Source organism: Plectrocnemia conspersa, unplaced genomic scaffold, assembly GCF_051122295.1.
Source record: "Plectrocnemia conspersa isolate PC_06_02 unplaced genomic scaffold, ASM5112229v1 ptg000003l, whole genome shotgun sequence".
In the NCBI taxonomy this organism is placed as follows: domain Eukaryota; kingdom Metazoa; phylum Arthropoda; class Insecta; order Trichoptera; family Polycentropodidae; genus Plectrocnemia; species Plectrocnemia conspersa.
This window is the reverse complement of record NW_028277167.1, coordinates 7,309,701-7,333,356: the sequence shown is the minus strand read 5'-3', so window position 1 is coordinate 7,333,356 and position 23,656 is coordinate 7,309,701. Positions and strand designations below refer to the sequence as shown.

The following is a 23,656-nucleotide window of genomic DNA, read 5'->3' as shown; positions in this document are numbered from 1 at the left end:
TTCTATAACTAGGGCTGCCAGAAGTCTGGATTTGTCCGACCAATTTCTTGATTATACTTCTTTGTAGTACTTATAATTTGTCATAATTTTAAAAATTAGCTAAGGTATACAAAATTTTGATTCGGATGACTTTTTCAGCATCCAAGTCAGTCTTTGAAGTTATTATTTTATTTATAAGACCTCTTTTAATTCTAAAGTTCCTGACTTTATTTGATGGTAACAGTTTTTACATCAATAAATAATCTATATTTTTCTCAAAACTTGAGTTTGATTTTTTTATTATTTTTATTCATCATTAAATAAGTAAATCACTAAAAAAATATTAAATGGTTTATTTAATGGAGATATAATTAAAAATAAATAAATGTTTAAAAGTATGTAGTAATTATTATAATACAATAATTGCAAGCGTGTACAAGAGATGTCTCTAAATAAAAAAATAAACGATTTCTTTCATTTCAGTCTAAAATCTAAATTTGTGGTTTAATTGAAAATTTTACTAAGAAAACAGTTTTTAAAATGTTATTGCCATTAAAAGCTCTAATTTAGACAAAATATATAATAACAATTTCATATTTACTCCAAAGAGGTAATTTTATGTGGATTATATCTAGAGTACAGAATGTACTAAAGCAAACTGGAATGCAGCTCTGGTTCGTAAAAGTTCTCAAATATTACTTCTAGTTTGCAAAAAAGTTTAATAAAATAAAGTTTCTGGCCCATACTAATGAATGGGCGTTTGTCTTCTGAAAAAATAATTTTATAACAGAAAATATCTCATTAGATTTCCTAAGCTTCGTCTCTGAATATTGAAAGTAAAACGTCATTAGAAAAAATAAATCCAAAGTAAAAAGATAAGACAAACCGCAAAGTGGTAAATACACCATTGTATGAAATATTTAAATAGAAATGAAGAACATGTACAGGAATTTTCGTGTTAAATCTTATAATGATATATTTAGCGAGTTGTAAAATGTATTCAACTACATAAACACGCTATACTTAAAGCAATAAAATTATGTATGCACGTCAATGTATCATATTTTAATTTTAATACTATGAATAATTGCATGATAAGCTAATTCCAAGATGTTGATAAATTAATCAAGAATGTATATACGTAGGTATTTTGTACATTTCTTATTTTCAGGATGTGGTTTAGTTTACGTCAGGTTTTGATTATAATAAGCTTAATGTAAGGATATCGCGTCATTTTGATCAAGGGGATCGCAAAGGTGAGAATCATATTATTTTCATTTTTTGGATTACCATGAAAACTTTTCAGTGCATATGAATATTTGTGCTTAACCGTACAAAAAAAGATAAAACAGATAAAAAATCCATAAAAAATAAAATGCTACCTGAAACTTGAATTTTCGCTTAAAAACTCTTTAATAAATATCATCATTTGTAACCTCAATAGAAACGAAACAATAATAACAACTTATGTCTTATAGCGAAATCATAGGAGAGAGTGAACTATTAAATAATTGCTATTTATGTAGAATGTATAATATTGTTACATTATGATAAAACTGATTTATGCATTCATAAATCCCGTATAATAATGTGACAAAAATAAAATTCACATCCTGTTCACATCCGCATCTACAGACCTCGTTCTCATCTGCTTAAGTACGGTTACTTATGTACATATTTATATTATATTAATTTATGTTGGATAATAAGATAAGGAAAGTGGCGCTTCCTTAGTTTGTATATAATATAGATTTACGAGCAATATGAAATTAAATTATTTTAAGAACAAAAAGACTAAAAAAAAAATATTTATACATTTTTTTTATTTATATATAGTAGATTCGTTGAGTTTACTATTCTGACCAGCGCTCACTCGCTGTCGAGAAATGTAAAAACTTATCATTTAAAATGGTTAGGTGCGAACGAGTGGCAGCGAGTGAGTGATGATCAGAATAGTTATGTATATATAATAAATAAATAAAATGTGTAAGCAAATGAATACATATTTTAAAAAAGAAATTTAAGTAACAAGAAAGTATCCAAAAAATATATGTGCTTGGACTACCCATGATCGTTGCGGTGAAAATAGTGGACTTGTTAAAAGCTTATACAACTAATTGCTTTGAACATTATATCGCTTCTCCTTGTCTTTAGCTTTATTAAATCCACTCCCATGATATCCAGTTAAAAATTCTGTACATTTAAACATTGATACTGCTAAGTCTACATATAGTATGATTATTAATGAACATGCAATACGATACGTACACTGCGTAATATCGGAATTCCGACGTAGCAACCCAATATTGCCACAAGGTTCCTCAATAAACACAATTCACTATCGTATTCCAATCGAAGACCCAAGGATAAAATGTCAACCGATTCGAGAAAACTGCGTCAGTGACTAACGAGTTTCTGGTCGGTTGAAATACCGGTTCATGTGTATCAATTCAATACGTTTTTTCCATCTATCCTTCCTAGAAATTCACCCTGTTATCGCATTTTGTTATTATGCCAATCGAACACTTGTGCGATTTAAGGGATGATTTCTCAACCGAATGATTACAAAAATTCCATTCCATTGTCCTTTTCCTATACAAACTTTCATTTCCGTATTGAACAGTGTCAGGTATCATGCACTTACTCGGTATCAGAAACAAAGTAACGGTGCTTTACTTTTCGTGTTTACAACATTTTTTAAAACTCATTCTTTAATTATACAATAGCTAATAATGCTTGGAACGAATTTGATATACATACATACATATAGATGCATATAAATTAAATAAATTAACCGCGATCTAATTATTTAACTAATTTAAATAAAATGTTTGCGTCTTGAAACAATAAATACTAATAACTAATAACTTTGCTTTAACACAAAAATTTACGAAGCACACCTGTTTTTGAGATAAGCATTAAACTATAATAAAAGGTGGGCCTTTCCAACATTTTGTTTCGATCAACGAACGAATTCTGCGAATTTTGGTCATAGTAGACGCGCTGACAATCACTCTTTTCACAAATGTTTTTTGAAGGCGTAAATACATATTTTTGTTGAGAAAGAGCGTTTCATTGTTTTGCGTTTCGAAACAAAACAAAGGCGCATAAAGTATCATCGATTTTGGAGCGGCACTAGTCACTCGAGTATATTGAGAGTCTGTCTTGCTCAAGTATACAAATTATTTTATTATAGATTTTTTTCAAATTTTATTTGAGATAGTATAAACTTATATTTTACGAATATTCATATAGTTGAAAATCAGGCGAATAATTCGAATATTTGATTAAGAACGCCAATTACTGCGTATTCGAAAGAAAATTTTTTCCGTGTACTTTCTATATATGTGTAATTTAAAGGGCAAATTTATATTACAATGGGCACGGCAACCGTTTGAAAAAAGTATTTAACTGTTACTTACATTTAAACTATTTTGCTTTGATGAATCACACATTAGACTGAACATTCGTTAGTTATTTTTTAAAAAAAATATAATACATAACATATCTGAAACAGGTTCATTTCGCAAATATTGCACATACATGATTTTTTTGAGTTGTCTCAATGAGTACGCAAGTACTATTATTATATTTTTTTATACTGACAGAGTGGGATATTACGAAGCTCCGTGAATGTTCTTAGCATGCTTGCATATTCAATTCAGTAGTGTTTCGACACTCGAAGAAAACGAACGAATCGCTTCGTTTGTTGTCTTTATAAAAGGTGATCTCATTTTTACTGATAATATAATAAATACATATATATGATATATGAATAATAAAAGTAATAGTATGAAATTTCATTTCAGTTTTAATTAGAAAGTTATCGATTTATAACAATATTCCAAAATGGGATCAAGAATAAATGTGGCGCTACTTTTTGTGTGCTTAATAAGTTTGCTTAATTCAGGCTTAGGCCAAAAAAGGAGAACCAACACTGCGTTACCACCAGATGGAATTTTCTTGTTTCCTGACAAATTTGAGGAGCTCAAAAAAGACATTCTCGATTACCCCAACATAAAAGTTGAAAGCCGAAACTCTTACAATTCAACTATATTTGAGGTTTGTAGGCAGCCTTCTTGTTTATTTATTAATCATATAAAACTTGTTTTTCCTACGTATTTAGCATTATTGCTCATTTCAATGTCGATATGTTTATTGTACGATAGAACTCGTTTTTATTGCAATTTAGTATTGATTTTCAAATAAGAGCATACTTTAACAATTAACTAATATCATGTTCATACAACCACAGGATTATCATAAGATAAAACTGAATTGCCTTTTACGATTTACAATAGAAATTAATTTTATATTTTACCAAATCATATTTAATTAAAAGTAAATTAATTTTTATAGTAAAGAAAAATTTATTCTCACTGAAATAATAAAGATGTACATATAAAAAATGAATACTAGTAAAATAAATCACAGAATCTATACTTATGAGATAAATAAAAGTTTAATTAAAGATCTCAGCTATATAAAAAAAATTAAAAAGAAAAGTAATGGTTTTTACTAAAAAATCTTAAAAGTAGCAAATGGTAATATAATATAATAACATTGATTCCTTTATAATTAAATATATCATCTACAATATACTAAATATAAATAGATACAGAAACATCTAATGATGATGTCACCTAAATAAACATAAAAACATGATAATTGCACATATCTGCACAAAATAAACAGTATATAATAATATTATAAATATAATTCAACTTTTACCTGTTACATGGAATATCTATGAAACAAATCCTGCAGGAAGATTATTATTGTTAATTTATTGAATACATTAATTTATTGTGTTTATAAAAGGAGGTATAATTCTTAGAATGCTATTAATAAAGATTAATAATTTCTCAGAAATAATATTACTCATTGAATTATAATGTAATGCACTTGCAGGAAGGACTACCACTCGAGCTTGCTTTTATGCTCAATGATGCTGTAGATGAAAATGAAGTAATTGGCAATTTTGTGTCAAACAGGGATGAGTTTTTAACAGAAATTAGCAAAGAAGAGTCCTCAGTATTGTCTCGTAAGTATATAAATATATTCTATTGTAAGAGCGGTATTCTAAAAGTAAAAAAAAATATGTTGTGACTGACTTATTGAACCTATTATTTATGATTTAACATGAACGTCGTAAATGACAGTAAATGATATAATAAGGAAAGAATTTTATTTTCATTTAATAATATATACTTATTATTGCTAAAATATTTATTGAACAAAACTGCATATTTAATCAGATTCTGACAAAATTAATCCTTACATAAAATCATTGGTTTGATCTGCTATTATTTTATACACATATGTATTTTCATGTTAACTTATTTGGAACATGAAATCTAGTTAATAGTGTAATAAATGAAATTTATTTGACGAGCTAAATTAATTCAGAAACGTAATTTCAGCTTTTTTCATGGTGGAGGGAGAGGGGGGGGGGGGAAGTTGGCCATTCAGTGGTCGTTTTTTTCATATTTCCATTTCATTAAAATCATAATATTTCATTAAATGCTATGCGTTTTTCTGGCCAAATTCAAGGGGGCGTCCCTATTTAAAATCCGCGTCAAAAGCAATAAAATCGTGCCGTTGCAGTGGATACGCTCGGCTATCTAGCTTTCATATTAAGACTTTCTATACAACGTACAATAAATAATAATCGAATGAAGCATATCTAAACCTAATTTTGACCAAAAGGAGAGCACAAAAAACAATTATCCCTTCTCAGAAGTAATAAATCCACGTCAAAGGCAATAAAATCACGTCGGCGCCGTCGTAGTGGGTACGCTCGTTACCGAGCGTTCACATGATTTTATTGCTTTTGACGTGAATTTATTACTTCTGAGAAGAGATAATTGTTTTTGCGCCCTCCTATTAACAAAATTCTGTTTGAACATACTTTAATCAGTCCTCTTATATCTGAAGTCCATAGTAATATCGGTAAGGATAGCAATCATATTTTTAAAATATAGTGTACTATCTAAGTGCTGGCAAACTATGAAGCAATATGCGAAATGCCACGTCTATCTGCACTTCTTATTCCGCTTTTTTCTGCCCAAATTCAAGAAAGAGCATTTGCCCCCACTTGCCCCCCCAAATGACGTCCCTGATTGTGCTGCAGCTGCTGTGCATTTCACATTACGAAAATTTTTCGAAAAATGATCGTCATATTGACTTGAAAACATTTTATTCCACGTTGAAAGAGTCAGTTGTAAAAAAGATGCTAGATAGCAAAAATGTTGACTTTGGACTCGCGTATTTGACCAAAAATATTGGTGTCAAGATATTGATGTTCAGTTGACATTTGGATAGATGTAAAATTAGAAACATGTCAGTCAGATAACCACTCAACGAAATAAATGATTCATTGATTTTGCGAATATATTCTCGAAAAGACATCCTGAAAATATATTGTGTTTGATATATGCTATAAATTCTATTTCTATTTCTTCAAGTTAATGTGAACGCGTGGCATAGGAAAAGCTGCTTTAAATTAAATTTAAATTATAATTTATTATAATTTTGGCGATGGGTGCCAATTTGACACAGATTGAGCCGCTGCAGCAGTATGCTTATTGAATATTAAAGAATTACATGGTGCTTATAAAAATAACAGGTAGCGGGCTCGCAACGGCGCGCGAGCCGCCGGGGGTTGCCAGTGGAGATAGTTCATCACGCCAGTGTTATCAGAGTGTCGCCAAGTTTTGGCCATAATACACCTGAATAAAATATATAAATCGCCCCCTACATCATTTTCATTAGTAAAAACTGTGCAAGAAGTGGGCTCCGACACTTTTTTTGTTTAAAAAAAATAAACCAGGACTGATCCTTCTCGCAAGCTATCGCCCAGTAGGTCAGTTGCGAGTGAAATTTTCGGCTTATATAAAGATAAGGCAAAATTAATTCAGAGTAATAAAACACGCAATCAATAATATTATTTAACTAAAGAATAGTTCGGATTCAGATCATCAGTATTTTTGGAGTTCATTACAATAGCATAATATTTAAACTAATTAAATTTTAATTTTCATCAGAACTGTACACGATCCAAAAGTAAAATGACTTAATTAGTGTAGGCGGAATTCATAATATACGTTTGTCTTTCGGGAAGTAAAAATTTATAATATCAAATGCACTTTTTTTCTACTACAAGCAAACTTTTATCTTGATTGTGTATCTTAAAATATACTTTTAAAATTGATATTTCATTGTCATTCATTGACTCTCTTAGAGAGTATGTTTTATATATAATTTTTAACATGATCAATTTTATTTTAAGAAATATTATGTATAAAAACCTATAATAATTAAAGGAAATCCTAATATTTCAGAGAATATCACAAAGTTTTCCTGCCTTGAAATCAGGGTACATTTTGCATGTGAATATTGTTATTGCTTCAAAGAGAAACGAGTCTCTTAAGAGAATGTTTTATCCTTTTAATATAATTATTCATAAGCAACAACATATCGTTTTTTAACATGCAATTAATAATTTTATTTATTTATTTTTAGTTCGTTTTGATAGTCCGTTGTCCTCTAAAACAACAGTTCCATCAGCAGCCCACTGTCAACCAGAGCAAACAGTAGTTCATATAGCTCCTGATACAGATGAAATGGGTGTGATATATTATCCAATTTGTACTAGAGTCCCTAGATGTTCTGGGTGTTGTAACAACCGTGCATTAGAATGTGAAGCTATCGAGAAAGTAGAAAAAACTTACAGGGTCAGTTGATTTATATTTATCATAATATAGTAGTTGAATCATTTAACAAAATCTTAACATTTCAGATAACGAAATTAAAACTAAATCCGACGTATAAATTTGAAAAATTTGAAGATGTCATTGTAGAAGAACATGTCAAATGTAATTGCAACTGTAGAATCAAAGAAAAGGTATTGTTTATATATGTAGATGATTTAACCATATGATCATCGAATGGATTTAATGTTATTTTTTTAGGACTGTAACGAATTTAAGAGATATGTGCCAAAAAGCTGTAAATGCGAATGCAAGAATCATCACGAAATGAATCGATGCCATCGTTCGAGGGATAAACACTGGAATTCAGAAACATGTTCATGCGTTTGCAGAGAAGAAGACTATTGTACCACTGGGTCTACTTTTAATCATAATGCATGTGCTTGCATAGAAGACTGATTTTAATATATTCTTAATACGACTATTTATTATCAAAATTGTAATATAATAGAGACTTATTTATATTTTTGTATATACCTACTACTGAACTCGGTTTATTAATAAAAAAAACATTATAATTAATTTAAAATTTCGTTTTATAATACATCTTAATTAAACAAACACAATGCTTAGAAATCAATCATTATCAGATCACCTGTACCATAAAATCGTCATCGTAAATACATAAATTATTGATTTTTTTATTTATGCATTCCGGTACTTTTTGGTTATACTACATTTGGTTCTTGAATAAAAATACAAATATTAAGAAAATAAAATAGTTAAATTGTTTACTATATTAGATATTGATTACATTACTATTTCTATATTATGCTATTTAAAAAAATGTCTAATTTGTCTACATTTTTATTTCACATTATCTGTTACTAAATAATGAATAACTATTCAACTCATATATTTTTATTTGTAAATAATTGATACATAACTGCTTTCAATCCATGTATTTTGTAAATTTGTACTGTTCTACCAATACCAAATTAATTTATTTTATTCTATAGATTTGAGGAAACTCCAGAATTCAATTAATATTGATACTGAAGAAAGAATAAAACAAGTATTATTTTACAATAAATGAATGTAAGACCCCATCTATTGATTATTTATGAAATATTCACTATTAAAAAATAACTTATTATTAAAATAATAATTTAACTACTCTAAACTAAATAATAGACGTGTTCAAATCAAATGGCATATAATGATGATACTATTTGTATTGTTAACAGTTAACATTTTTTTTATAACAACGATAAAAAATATTTCGATTACATTTAATTACTGCTAAGTTTACGTCATTCAGATTAAATACAAATATTTTAACAACATGTTTACTATTGAATTTATTATTGAACGCAATATTAACATAATTCGCTTCAAAAGTTCAGATACTCATAATTATGTAGATATATAAAATAATAAAAAGATTTTTTCTGTCCACAGTACAATAACATTTAATAAAAATTGGCTACTGTTTTAATTAAATTTTAATAAAAAATAATTATGTAAGTGTAAGATGTTTTTTTCTGTTTTAGATGTCAAGGTTTTTGATAGCAAATAGGTCGTCGTTATTGCGATTATGCATTACAAACATTAAATCCGAATATTGTATATAACATAGTTTAATAAGATAAAAGGCATTACAAATATTTTATGATTAGGTACATAACAAAAAAATTAAATTAAATGTTAACGCTTAATTTATCACAAATTATATGAAAAAATAATAAATAAATAAAGTATTTATTTATTATATATATAGTGATATTATTAAAGATGAAATATTTTATTAGAAATATTACACATAAATTGCGTCATATATCGTAAAATAGTTAATTAATATATTAAACATATATTCAGTTATCGCTTGAACGGAATCTATTTAGAAAGTTTTGTGGATGTGGATTCTTGTTATCTTTGTGGTTATGTCTTTTAATTTTTGTAACTAAATTAGTTCAAATACGATATTTTATATAATAATTTATTCATATTGTGTTAATTAGCCAATATATACATTTTTAATTAAATACTTTTGACTACTAATGAATTATTTTATGTAAGTAATTACAATAAATTTCCTTAAAAAATCATTTAGGTTTAAGCAGGAAAAGAAAAAAAATACTTATATAAAAGTTTGAAGAACTAGTCATTGTTTAAAGAAGTTAAGGAAAACCAAATTTACACGTTTCATAATTTTAATTCATTTCAAAATATTAAAAATAATTATGTCAATATTATTATGTAAGTACTAACCACAATACATTTCATTCTGAGAATCAGTGACATCTATATAATTAATCCTAAATCAGGATATGTATTATAATTTAAAATGAATAGAGGCTATTTCGTAGCAGGAGCCGGTTTTAAAAAATAGCGCATTTTTACAAATAAAAAAAAAAGTCTGCTGCTGTGGCTCGATCTCGTAGCCTTTGGGTTACAAGTTTAGACCTTTCGGACTACGCTAATTCGATCTTATATATAACACATACTAATATGTATATTAACCTTAACAATACTTGCCAGTAGATTTTTAATTTCATTAATTAAAGAACACTGGAAAAACAAACTATAAAAATATTACGCTAGGTTATATTAACCCACTAATTTCCAAAATCGATGAATACGACAAAACTAAACTTAAATTTAAATAGAAATATGTAATCTCTAAGTACAATTTGGCTTTGGAAGTTTAGAGGTATACATTTAAAATTAGAATCCCTTGTAAATTAGAAAATGGTTATAAAGCAGTGATTTATACTAAAGTTTTACGTACTCTTATTTATTTAATTATAAAACTTCCGGTGCAACGTGACAGGCGTTAGCCGAATGTGTTACAACGGGATAAACCCAATCAACAACTACTAAGTAAGTAGTAGGGCACCAGACTAAAAGTATGTATAATAAATTAGTAATATCCGTTTTGAACTTTTAAGACAGCTAACACTCACAGACAACCTTGTTTGATATCATTTTAAGTATTTTTTTGTTGAGATTTGGAAAATCTAGGAAAACCTAATAGAATTGCTATTATATAATAATCACAAATTTTGATCTTTTGATATCACTTGATAGATTGCTGGTTAATTTCATCTTAATATTGTTATAATAAATTTATGAACAAAAAAATTGTTAGAAACTTTTGTGCATATGCAACTACGGATATGGAGGGACAGGAGAAAGCTCCTACAGTATCTAATATGTTTTGCAGTTTCTAGACCATGATATTTTATATGTTTTGGGTGGACGTTTAAATCGGCAAAAATAACTTTTTCTTAAACAAATAATAATAAAATATTTTTTCCTGAGATTTATTTATGATCACTGCGAAAGCAAGTCTAACAAATTTTTTTTTAAAGTTAAAAGGCACGTCACTTTGTATTAATGGAATACGCGGAATAAAACCTTTTCACATTTGTTGCCTCTATTACAAATTGTTTATGCGTAACCTAGTTTCATAGATTAATCTAAGTGTATCTAAGTTACAAAATAAAACAATTGAAAATATATTAAGTAGTGGCATTCAAAACGGTTCTAAATAATTTAGATCACTTCATAGGTTTTATAAATATTATTTTGCTTATTTAAAAATATTTTTTGTTGTTGGAATGAATATAAAAATAATGAGTATTACAAAAATATTATGTATTTTTAAAATAATAATCAGCTTATGATTAAGAATAAAGTATAGTAAGGCGATCCGTATAAGTTTTACGACCAGTCATTTGCACGAACCACTACCGAGTGGTCGTCTATTGGCATCCTATACAATAATTATACAAATATCCACTAGTGATTAGCAATAAAGTGATAACAAAATTAAAGCAAGAGATAATTTTTAATTTGGCGAAATAATGGCTTGTCCTATGAGGTATGTTATTTTTTAAATTAATTATATTTTATTTGATGATGAAATTTTCAGATGGATTTAATTTAATATTCAGTTAATTATTCACTATGTACAAATGCGATAATGGATTATTTAAATTATATTTTGAGCTGTTTAATGTGATATTTTTCTATATTTAATAAAAATATTAAATTGATATATTTATAACTTAACCGCGAATTATTGGCATTGCATCTTCGGAATATCAGTATCGTATGTCTCAGGTTATTGGACCGTGTTACCATGTGCGAATCTTAAATATCGATTACATAAATTTTCACACAGAATCAGTACATTGATTTATAAAAAAATATTGTACAATAAAATTACAGTTTTTTTAGATAGATGTTTGAATTGATCAAAATGTGCCAGAACTTTTTTCTACAAAATTTTTATTAATCTTGAATTGAAAAAAATAAGTATTGGATTTGTCTAAATTTTTCTGTGCTACAAAAAATAATTATTAAAACGAGAACTTAGCGAAAAAATATTCATTCTAAAATTTTTATTGTTTAATCTTTTATATTATATTGACACATTTAATAATTAAAGCCTTATCTTTTTTATTGCAATACATTTTAATTTGAGGATTGGCTTGCGTGGAATATTATTATAGGTAGATTTTAATTAAATTATATTGTAAAAGGTTTAATGGGGCGATTCTGAAAAAAAATACCAATGCAGTTTCTTTGACTTTTACCGAGATGCCCCAAAATCATAAAGAAAAATGTTCTATAATAATACGTATTGTAGAAAAACATATCATAAATATAGATAAAATATAATATAGGATATAGCTAGAGTTTTCAATATATCGAATAGTATACGATAAAAAAATATCCGTATAGTTGCAAAGAATCAAAAAACAATAAAAAGTTATTCGTATTGATTTAAAAAAAAACAATCCATAACAGCCATTGAGAAAGTTCACAGCTGCATAATATCAACTCAAAATAAATGAATAATTTCCAGAATTTCGGCAAATACAAAGTGTTTTTTATCTTTAGCATTTTAAATTTTGTTTTTCAGCTATTATTTGTTATGCCCATTGCTTTTATAATAAATAACATACAAATAAGAATATATATTTCGCAAAACAAAAAAGAGTACAGTTGCGGTACATCGACAAAAAAATGACATGCGTTACTAAGATACTGTCCTAATAATTTGCATTTTAAATAATATTATTAATATAGCTTTTTAGAAAGCTTGTAAATATATATGTATAGCCTACACGTGTAAAGTAAATTTTATATATTCTCTAGCGTTGTTTATAATTTATATTTTAGAATGGATAGATAATTGCTTTCAAAACAAAAATATTTTTGTTGTGTATTTCATAACTCATATATCTATAGCTAATGTATAATCGATAGTAGTAGATGTTTACAATTAAGTTTAAATATATTTCGTATAACAAAAAAGAGCATAACTTGACTACCTGCGTTGTTAAGATACTGAAAGATTTGATCGAAATTTTTTTGGCGAATATTAGGATTAGAGTTTATATATATTACGTTTTTTAAAAACACATTTGCCATAGTTTATTTAAGATTTCCATCATTTTTTTCTGTTAAATAAACCACACGCCATTTTGTTAATCAACTGTACTTCTTTTTGAAAAAATGTTGAAATAGAAAGCGTTTTGTAAGATATCTATTAACCAAAAAATATATTTGAACCACGCTTTTATATACAGAAATCTATCTGTTTCTTGCGGTTTTAACCAGGAGAATTTCTATAGGTTTTTATAAATGTATTTACAGCCAAAACTGCGAATATTATTATTTTGTGAGAGCGAATCTGTGATATTCAATAATGATCCCAATGTATTTGCTTATAAATCAATATGTTTCTTATATCAATGCAACGTATTTTTCAAGTTGCCTGGTTAAATCATTACATTTTTTTTAAATTGAGATAGATGTTGAAAATCTAGGGAGAATATTTGGAACATAAGGATAGTTTTCTGCTAGGGTCTGCGTGACGTAGTTTACCACACATTAGTGCGTGTTTAAAATGGTATCTGAGTAAAGTGTGAGGTTCGTTTAATGATTCATTTCTTTTACCAAATACAATGGTTTTCTGTTTATGGTAATGACGTCATCATGTCAAAAAAAGTGTGGGCCTTGCACTTCTATGTCATTTGAATCAAGTTATTTAAATATTAATAAAAAAGTTGTCACATTTTCTTAACTTTTTTTACCTAACGACTAAGAATCGTTATGTAATAGAAATGATTCGATGTTATAAATACTTTTGCTGAATAAATTAATTGATCGTAAAAACATAGCGCCTCGTTTTGCCGACTATAATATTATTCATTCGCATATATTTATACGAAAAAAGTCAATTTCAACTTTTAAGTAGTTTATAAACGCTATTTTATATATTCTATTGAATAAAATCGAATCATATGAGTTTATTCAAATGCTAATCTCCAACATCATAAATTCCATGGAAGTTCGGTGGAATCAAGTACACAACCAAAAGATACGATTGTTGTGTATATTTTAGGATTGCTTATTTAATTCATTACGAAATTGATTCATACCGATAAACTAATCCTTCGATAAGTGTTTATTAAAAATCAGTTATGGACACTGCTCAGCAGTGACAACAAATAGCATTTAACTATTTTTGTATAATGAACATTACTTATTTTTGTAAGTATTTTTTTGTTCATTGTTCAGTAATTGGCAAAAACAGATAAAAAAAGTAACTTGGTCACGTCATGTTAAAAATGGCTTCTATTTTTATTTATTATCCGATTAACCTATGTATATATGTACTCACAAAAATTCAGACTCGGTGATAAGGCGATGATTTATTTTGCTTAAATTAAATAGTTGTTGTGGTTAAAATTAACATGTGATTCGATACGATTTTGATGACGCAAAAATTGTAGAAAATGTCCAAAGATAAATGTTGAAAAATAAAAAAAATTACATACCATTATGACAATTGTAATTTTTAAGATTTATGTGACGTGTAATGTAAGCAAATTTATAAAAGAGATAAAACTATGTTTCTAAAGTTTTTAAATTAAACATTGATTAGGAGTCTGTTCACTTATTGCTTATGACCTACATAATGACATTTATGTTTATGTACATAAATAATAATAATAATATGTCTATAAGCATGTTTTTATATATTTTAATTAAATTATAAAAAAGATGAAATATTATATTAATCCAGTGCTATATATTATTTCATTATGTAAACTTAAATCAACAAAATAATGTTACGTGAACATAGAGATCTGTTCATTGACAATTTTTTTATAATCTAATATTAGCATATTTCATATTAGCATATAGTATTTTAATACTAACTTGTGTTGAATTATTTTTATTTAAAAAAAAATGCATAGTTAAGTTATGCAAATGTATGCTATTACGACTCGTAGAAAAATAGTTTAAGAAAATTAAAATACAATATAATTGATATTAAAAAATCCTGCTGTAAAATTACCTATTAATAAATAATCAGAAGAAATATAGTTAATTTGCATGAAATTAGATCATTATCTTAATATGCGTGTGAAAAACGTACGAAAAAGGCATCATGTGGTTTTATGAGATTAACATATAATTATTACCAAAAATTAGCAATCTGACATATGAATATTTTTTTGCGCCTCTTGCATGCGACTATTAATCATAAATATGATATTTAAAATTATTTTTATTATAATTTAAATTGCAAAATTTTAAAAGATGAGAATTTCTAATTCGATTTATATTCTTTGAGGTTCTATACATTTCGTCATTATTCATAAATGAAAAAAAGATGACAACTTTGGATGTACGCCCCACTAATTTACTCCATAGTACAAGATACGGATATACGTACGATATATATCATTACTCTTTCCTATATTTTAAATAAATTTAGAAAAATTAGAAATGTTACTTTTTTTTTTATGTTGAAATAGTGAAAGTTATAAGCTATTGAAATCAATAATTTATCATTCGCAATAATTTACGTATGTATAGCGATAACAATTTGAATACGCCCGTGCGCTGCGAGTGTCGGAATAACAATTAAGTAGTTGGAACGTATAAGAAATATTGCTCAGCACAAGCGGACCAATGTTATACCATTGTTAAATACTAGATAAGCCTCAAAGTGACTCTGCTAAATAAAACGAAGTATATGTTAAATTAAATTATTGTGAAATAAAATAATATTTTTTTTTTAATATAAATCATATACAATATGATATGATAATGATATATCACAAAATAGCAAATACTAGCAAAAATAAGAATATTAAAATTAGGTTCACTAAAAAAAATATTTTTCACATGAAATATGATTTTTAACAACTATTACTGTATTTATTAAATATAAATCAATGTATTAAAAAATATATAATTATTCTAAATTTACCACTGGAAAATAACAGGCGTTAACACAAAAGCTCCAGCGAGATAACAGTACTCAATATTTAAATAATAATGTCAATCAATAAATTCTGCTAAAATATGTATTATGTATTTTATTGTGATTTTTCAGGATTTTTTTTATTTAATTTTACTGTACAATTAAACATTATTTTTATATAACACAGAGATCTTTCCTTATAATTTGCATTTTACATAATATTATTAAGTCATTTAGAAAGCTTGTAAATATACATATATAACCTACACGTGATAAGTAAATTTTATATATTCCCTAGGGTTGTTTGGGATTCTGATTTATTTATATTATAGAATAGATAGATAATTGCTTTTAAAATAAAAATATTTTTATTGTGTATTTCATAATCAAATACCTATACATATATAATAAACTATATTATGTATAATCGATAGCAGTAGACATCTACAATTAAGTTTAAATATATTTAAGCAATTTAGTGTCTACAGAAAGACTGGTGGGTATACTTATGAATAAAACATTTCGAGTTGAGACTTTTTTGCATTTTAATAAACACATTAACATAAGATTAAAAAAATCAAAGTGGTAGAAATACAAAAATGCCATATAAAAATCCATATCGCTAATAAACAAACTAAATTTATATTTATATACCATCCTTATCTCTATCGTTCTAGAGACTAACGACGTATGTAAAATTTTATCTAGACAGGGGTAGGGTGACTATATTGAGTATGATCCTATGCAAAATTCTATTTATATAGAGAACATAGTTAAGGATTGCTTTAAGAACATGCAGACAGACATATGTATTTATTTGTGCTATATATTTTTAACAGGGATAGGCCAGAGACAGATGGAGTCGTCGAAGATTGCGCTGGTGGAATGCTTTATGGAGAATACCTGCAATTAGACAGGATCCTGAATGCTCAAAGGATGCTTTCGGAATGCTCCATGAGACCAGTGCACGACGAGCACCTTTTCATCATAACACATCAGGGTAATTATTTATTTAAATTTTATAATACGATCATTTAAAATGTTCATAAATTAATTTACATTCCTTAACCCTTTCACCGCGGATGGCTTCTATAGAAGTCTTCTAGAAAATTGCCGGTACTCATTGGGCACCTAAAGGTCCCATAAACATTTGAGACTAATAATAAGGTTATTTAGTATAATTTAAGGCTGTAAATCACTTCAATTTAATGAACCATAATATTAAAAAAAAATATGGCATGAATAGATGCCGAAACAAATCTCGAAATATTAACCGCGGCGAAAGGGTTAATATTATCGGTTATATGGAAACTTCAGCAAACCCTACATTAACATTATTAACTTACGACAATGTCATGTTTTAAAACTATTTGCCAAGAATATGAAAGTAAAATAAATATACCACATAAAAGACACGTACCATAAAAACTGCGTAAAAAAGACACGGAGCTCAAACAATATCATATGATTGGTTTAAAATATTAAAAAATCGCGTAAAATAATCCATTAAATATTAAATTCGTACAAAATATGGGAATATGTTCTAAACATCGCGTAACAAATATTAAAATATAATATTAGAAAGGAAATTATTTACCTTAGTATTTCTGCTGCTGACTTCCGAAGCAACTGTTTTTTTCTTCTTTTTGTTATAACTGTTTACCCTGGTTACTGTTGCTATAAAATCATTTATTTATATTACATATAAATATTTTTATTTCTCGTTGTGTTTTGAAAGCTCTTTCAATATTGGGATCAATATTTTTCTGTTAATTTAATTAAATCACTTATATTTAGATTGAACTTTAATTTCGGAACTACAAACCGTATTAATTGTATTCAATTCATTATTCTTAGTCGAAAAATTTGTAAATATAATTGTTATTTTAATCTTGAAAACAATTTTTAAATAGATTCGATATGTTTATAATTTAAGCGAAATATTAATTTTAGAAAAATATGTTTTTTCTAGTTAACCCTTTCAGTGCCAAGCTAAATTAAGCGGTGTATGTTAAGAATGCCAAGCATTTTTTGGCATATATCAATGTTTTTATTAATAAATTTTTAAAAAATCTGAATTTTTTTGTGTGAACTTATATTCATTATAGCATCAAAATAAAATCTATTTTATACAAGTAAGTACCCAAAAAGTATCGAAAAACATTATTTCATTATTTAAAAAGCACACACAGCACTAGGAACGGACACCCGCGTCCTAGCGGCATTCATGTCGTCAAGCATTGTATGTAATAAAACAGTTTTTTTCAAAATATTTTGAAAAAGATTATCTCCTATTATCTAATTCAATTTTGGAAAAACTGCCTTTAAAAAAATGATTTTTTAAAAATGCGTAAATGAAATAAGGATTGAGCGAAAAATGTATTTTTTTATTTAGGTACATTTTACACATCATAACCATAACCATTGTATTTTCTTAACATACTAGATTAGCCAAACCGTATGATGCATAGTTAAATGTCGCTTTCTCTCGTATTTGACAATTCAGTGCAAATATAATTTTTAATGAAGCATATTTAATTTTACAAATATTTCGCTGCACTGCCTAATATTTATTGATTTATAGCTAATATAAAGTCAAATTTTTACATTAAAATCATATTACTTCATTGTGCTTTTAAATACATGTTAAAAAAATCCGTTTGGAAAAAACCAAAGAAATTAAGCAGATTTCTGTATATAAGTGTATAAAAGTTTTAAATTTCAATGTCATTTTTTATTTCTATACTACTATTATATCTAGGAGTATTTAAATAGTTACGGTTTTTTATAGTCATTTAAAAAAACAAATTTAAATTTTATTAATTTTTTTAATAAACATTTTCAAGGAACTACTAATTCATTTTTTTGTTTAATCGCCATTTTGAAACAAAAAAAAAACAATCTATATCCTATACTATATTTGCGTTAACACAGTCAGTTCAAGAGCTATCCGTTTCATCATTATTAATAATTGAGAAAGAGATAGCAAGTTTGGGTTTATGCTCTTACATTAAAAACTGTTGGTTTAGAAGTGGTTCGTCCGAGTATAATAAAACAAGTTTATTTATTTCATATTCTAATGGCAGTTTGTTTTTTTAATAAATTAAAATATATTGGATTAAAGTACATTTTGTTATGTTAAAAAAAAACAGAAATAAAATTCATGAAAACATTTTTCTTTCAGCATACGAGCTTTGGTTCAAGCAAATCATATTCGAGCTAGATTCGATAAGGGCACTGTTCGACGTTGATCGTCTGGACGAGAGCCACACCATGGAAGTACTCAAAAGGCTCAACAGGATAGTACTCATACTGAAGGTAAGCCTCTTGTTCTTTAACACATAGTCTATTTTGGTAAATTCGGAAGTATAGACTTAATCCATACGCGTTGCTGGAAATTGTTAAGTCAAGCGATCCGATAGATCGGCAATCTTTGGCACTTATTATTATACATCCTATGCTACATCACTATGATGAGTAATTCGTTTAATTTAAGAAAAATATATTAACAACACTGCTTTTTTCTAAAATGAACAATTTGATAGGTGTGTTAATTTTGTGCAAAACAACGTCTTATACTGTTATTTAGTTAACGATTTTCACATTTTGAGTAACATAAGTATCGCATTACCAAGGGCTCAACACGTAAGGCTTCCGACATTAGATACTGTGAGATATCAGACACCAAACGCTCAATACTGAATGTTGCTATAATATAGATCTCTGGATGAAGTGATCGTCAACTGATTGCTCGTGTGTGATATTTTTATTTCTATCACTAGCAATTATTAAGAGGAAGGAAATAGAAAGAACAGTTATAATTGCAATGTACAATAATATTTTTACCACAGATTTTAGCTGTATCATATTTTTTTTAAATTACGTCAATTTATTTTAAAATTAAAATACACAAAAAAATCATTTTAATTTAATTTAATCTTTGATTTTAGTATATACATATATTTTCAAGTTGAATTTTGAGTTATTAAGTATATTTTATTAAAGTAGAAAAGTGATTTTTTTGGTTGTAACATTTCTTTTACTGTGATGTACACCGAGTGTACATGTCATCTTATTATGTGAATTGAATAAAATGTTCAAATTTTAGGTGTTTCTCTGCAATACACTTACATGTTAAAATACATAATAATATTATAAGTGACAAAAATAAATATTCTGTCAACACAATAGGGTATCAATTAATTAATACAGTCAAATGTTTGCTTACATAAGTTTTTAACTTAATTTTTCAATATTCAATCAACCGATTCTAACAATCGTTTCTGCAAAAGTAAAATGTACTTTTCTTTGTAATGGTATTATTGGTATTAGACACTTTGTCGTGTCATATCAAATTACATTCGCGCAATTTACTCTCATTGTTCTTACTAAGTGCAATTCATTATGAAAGAAATTATCACTTGAATTTTTCATGTGAACTACATTACTTTAATTCAATGCGAAAGCTATGAGAGATCAATCAAACTGTTGATACATGATATTTTGCACGGTGGAGTGTGTGGTCGGGTTGAAGAAATGCCTTAGGATCATATTGCGGATGTGCACATGGTGTTATATATACATAAGTATGTACTAATATAATATTAGTACAAATCCGTGTAGATAAGGACAGTATGAATGCATAGGAAAATACTTAAATCAATCATATATATAATAGATTGGATTTGTAGCAAGGAAAAAGTCCATAGCATATCAAATAATTTTCTTTAAATAAACAATAGCCCTGTTAGTAATTTCGATAGAATGTGTGAAAAGTTGTAGCACTTTAACGCTGAAACGGCTAAGATAGGATTATACAGTTGTGTGCGGTAAGAAACCTTACACAATGAGCTGAGTTCTTTATTAACTAAAAACGTTAAATCTATGGCATTGAAACTTAATTTTATATATTTTCAGCTGCTGGTCGATCAAGTTATGATACTTGAAACCATGACTCCTTTGGATTTCATGGATTTCAGAGAGTATCTTTGTCCTGCTTCAGGATTCCAAAGCTTACAATTTCGTCTGATGGAAAACAAGGTAACTATTCATTGCTAAGACTTTCATGTTTATTACAAATAAAATATACAAATTATTTTTAACGGAGTAATAATTTTAACCTAAATATTAATAGTGTATCTATCTATACAATAATACTGAAAAGTACCTATTAGTGCTGTTTTTGTAAAATAAACTTTGATGTATGTCATATAAATAATTGATATGATATGTAATGGGAAAACCACAACACGTAATTCTTTTCATTTTGAATCACAATAAGGACAAGAGGAAAATTTTTTTAAGGTGTTGTCACCTAGCGTGAAATAATAGATTACTCATTGTGATACTATTATAATAAACTGAGTTTTTTAGTGAGCTTAATATAGAATTGAAACATTTTTTTATTAATTAAAAATATTATTTTCAGCTAGGTGTGAAGCATGAGCATCGTGTCAAATACAACCAACGCTATTCCTTGGTGTTCGGACACGATCCTGAAGCGATGAAAGCCATCGAGCGTTCTGAATCAGAACCTGCCTTGATTGATCTGATGCAAGGATGGTTAGAAAGAACTCCTGGATTGGAGAACGAAGGGTTTAATTTTTGGGGCAAGTTTCAAGACGCCGTCAATAAGATGTTCGACGAACAAATTCAAGCAACTCTGGTACTTTTAAAGATTGATTTTATGAGCTTTTATATGATAGTAAAATTGTACATTTTTATAGCTGGAAACTAATGAAAAAGTCCGCAATTTCCGCTTAATGGACATTGATAAGCGAAAAGAAGTGTATCAGTCAATTTTTGACCCTACTGTTCATGACGCTCTTGTTTCACGTGGAGATAGAAGGTACTTTAGTAATTAATTATTATAAACCGAAAATGTGTAAAAGTAATGTAACGCATAGCTCTATACACAGAATATAGTTTGTGACACTTACATGCAATATTTTGTAAATTACTAGTGCTCTCAGTTATTCCAAGCTAAAAGCGAAGTGATAGTTCTTGATGACAGAGTGCCTAAAATCTTCTGACTAATATCTAATACAGGGATGGGGAACCTTTTTTATGCCAAGGGCTATTTGAAAATTTATAAAAAAATACACAGGCCATTCAAAATTTTCAATTACAAAGTTATCATTTGTTTGTCACGCACGAACACCAAAATTATCAGAAAACAGCTGAGCGTAACCCTTAACTTTTTATAGTCAAGGATATTAAAAAAAATATTTTTTAACATAAAAATTTTTTATTAGAAATTAGTAGATTTATTGAATGTTGAGTCCTATCTGCGACGGGACAATCCAAATGAACTCGCGGGCTGTATACGGCCCGCGAGCCGGAGGTTTCGTACTCCTGGTCTAATACATCTAGTTATACTCATTGGCAGTTGATTTAAATCGATAAAAAAATCAATATTTTCATTCTTTACAATATGTAATCCGGGGCTTCGGTACCTTTTAGTGCACTTGTTTAAAGATACCGCTTTAATGGACGTCCGCTCGGATACGCATAGCCGCCCTTTGTATGTCAGGCCGAGTCCTTGCATCAACATCAAACTATAATTAGTTAATATTAGGATTTATAAAAGTATGTACATAAATACAAGAAGTTTCAGTTACATCATTTTTTTATTTTTTATTATATAGATTTACACATAGAGCTTTACAAGGAGCAATTATGATCACGTTCTACAGAGATGAACCTAGGTTCTCTCAACCTCATCAGATGCTTACTCTACTTATGGACATAGATTCATTGATCACAAAATGGAGATGTGAGTGAATTTAATTGATTTTCTTTAAACAAAATTGTATAAAAATGCATGAATTGTATTTATAGATAATCATGTGATAATGGTCCAACGTATGATTGGTTCATCTCAGCTCGGTACAGGTGGTTCATCAGGTTATCAATACCTCCGTTCGACGTTGAGGTGATTAGCATTTTATTGAATTTATATTATATTTGGACTATGCTTTGAAAATAACATATTTTTGTGTTACAGCGATCGTTACAAGGTGTTTATTGACTTGTTTAACTTATCAACTTTTCTCATACCGCGCAATTTGATTCCACCACTGGACAATAATATGAAAAACTGTTTGAACATGGCATGGGGATCTAAGATACCGTTGAATAAACAAAACGGACACAACAATGCTCAAAACGATATTGACGAAGACACTGATAATTCATTGGAGAAATCTTTGTGATTGTCTTGATAAAATTTACAATGATTCTGAATTACACATAGCATTAATTAACATAAAAAAGTAAAATCATACGACTCTACTTTTATAAAACAATAAAAATATTGTTAAATATGTGTATGTATATATACTAAGCATAGATTAATCCATTTTTTATTAATTAAAATATAATATTAAAAAACAAATACGTTTGTGTTCAATCCATTTGTAATTATGCGAAGCATTTATAATTAGTCGTATAATTTGTTATTCTTGTTAATCAGTGGCAGTTCGTAATATGTGTGTGTGTGTGTGTGTAGTTTCTTAAAAAAATCAACTATTTTTTCTAAGAAATTATTAGAAATTTTAGTAATATTGATACCGTACACCTAATACGAGCTCCACTGTTGTTATATTATATTATCAGATTGATAAAATTTAAAGTATAACCTAGTTAATGGTTTATGTCAATTATATCT

General features: G+C 27.5%; 2 protein-coding genes and 1 long non-coding RNA gene across 8 annotated transcripts in view; 2 read left to right on the top strand and 1 right to left on the bottom strand.

Annotated features, from left to right (window-relative positions):
- LOC148236480 (uncharacterized) overlaps positions 1-23,656 on the bottom strand; it is a 38,039-nt gene that overhangs the window by 8,969 nt on the left and 5,414 nt on the right. The window lies entirely within an intron of this gene.
- Positions 3,570-8,280, top strand: Pvf1 (PDGF- and VEGF-related factor 1). 2 transcript variants are annotated; one of them, XM_088182491.1, is made up of 6 exons: positions 3,570-3,703; positions 3,789-4,041; positions 4,891-5,023; positions 7,504-7,715; positions 7,781-7,885; positions 7,953-8,280. In XM_088182491.1, the coding sequence occupies exons 2-6, from the start codon at positions 3,829-3,831 to the stop codon at positions 8,148-8,150; spliced, it is 861 nt and encodes a 286-aa protein (XP_088038617.1). In that variant the 5' UTR covers positions 3,570-3,703; positions 3,789-3,828; the 3' UTR covers positions 8,151-8,280. The 2 variants fall into 2 exon arrangements, with proteins under 2 accessions (XP_088038617.1, XP_088038618.1); XM_088182492.1 differs by having other exon boundaries at positions 3,653-3,703; positions 3,771-4,041.
- v (Tryptophan 2,3-dioxygenase vermilion) lies at positions 11,423-23,510 on the top strand. Its single transcript, XM_088182489.1, has 9 exons — positions 11,423-11,577; positions 16,827-16,987; positions 19,172-19,305; positions 20,905-21,027; positions 21,416-21,652; positions 21,714-21,835; positions 22,635-22,762; positions 22,828-22,921; positions 22,994-23,510. The coding sequence occupies exons 1-9, from the start codon at positions 11,561-11,563 to the stop codon at positions 23,199-23,201; spliced, it is 1,224 nt and encodes a 407-aa protein (XP_088038615.1). The 5' UTR covers positions 11,423-11,560; the 3' UTR covers positions 23,202-23,510.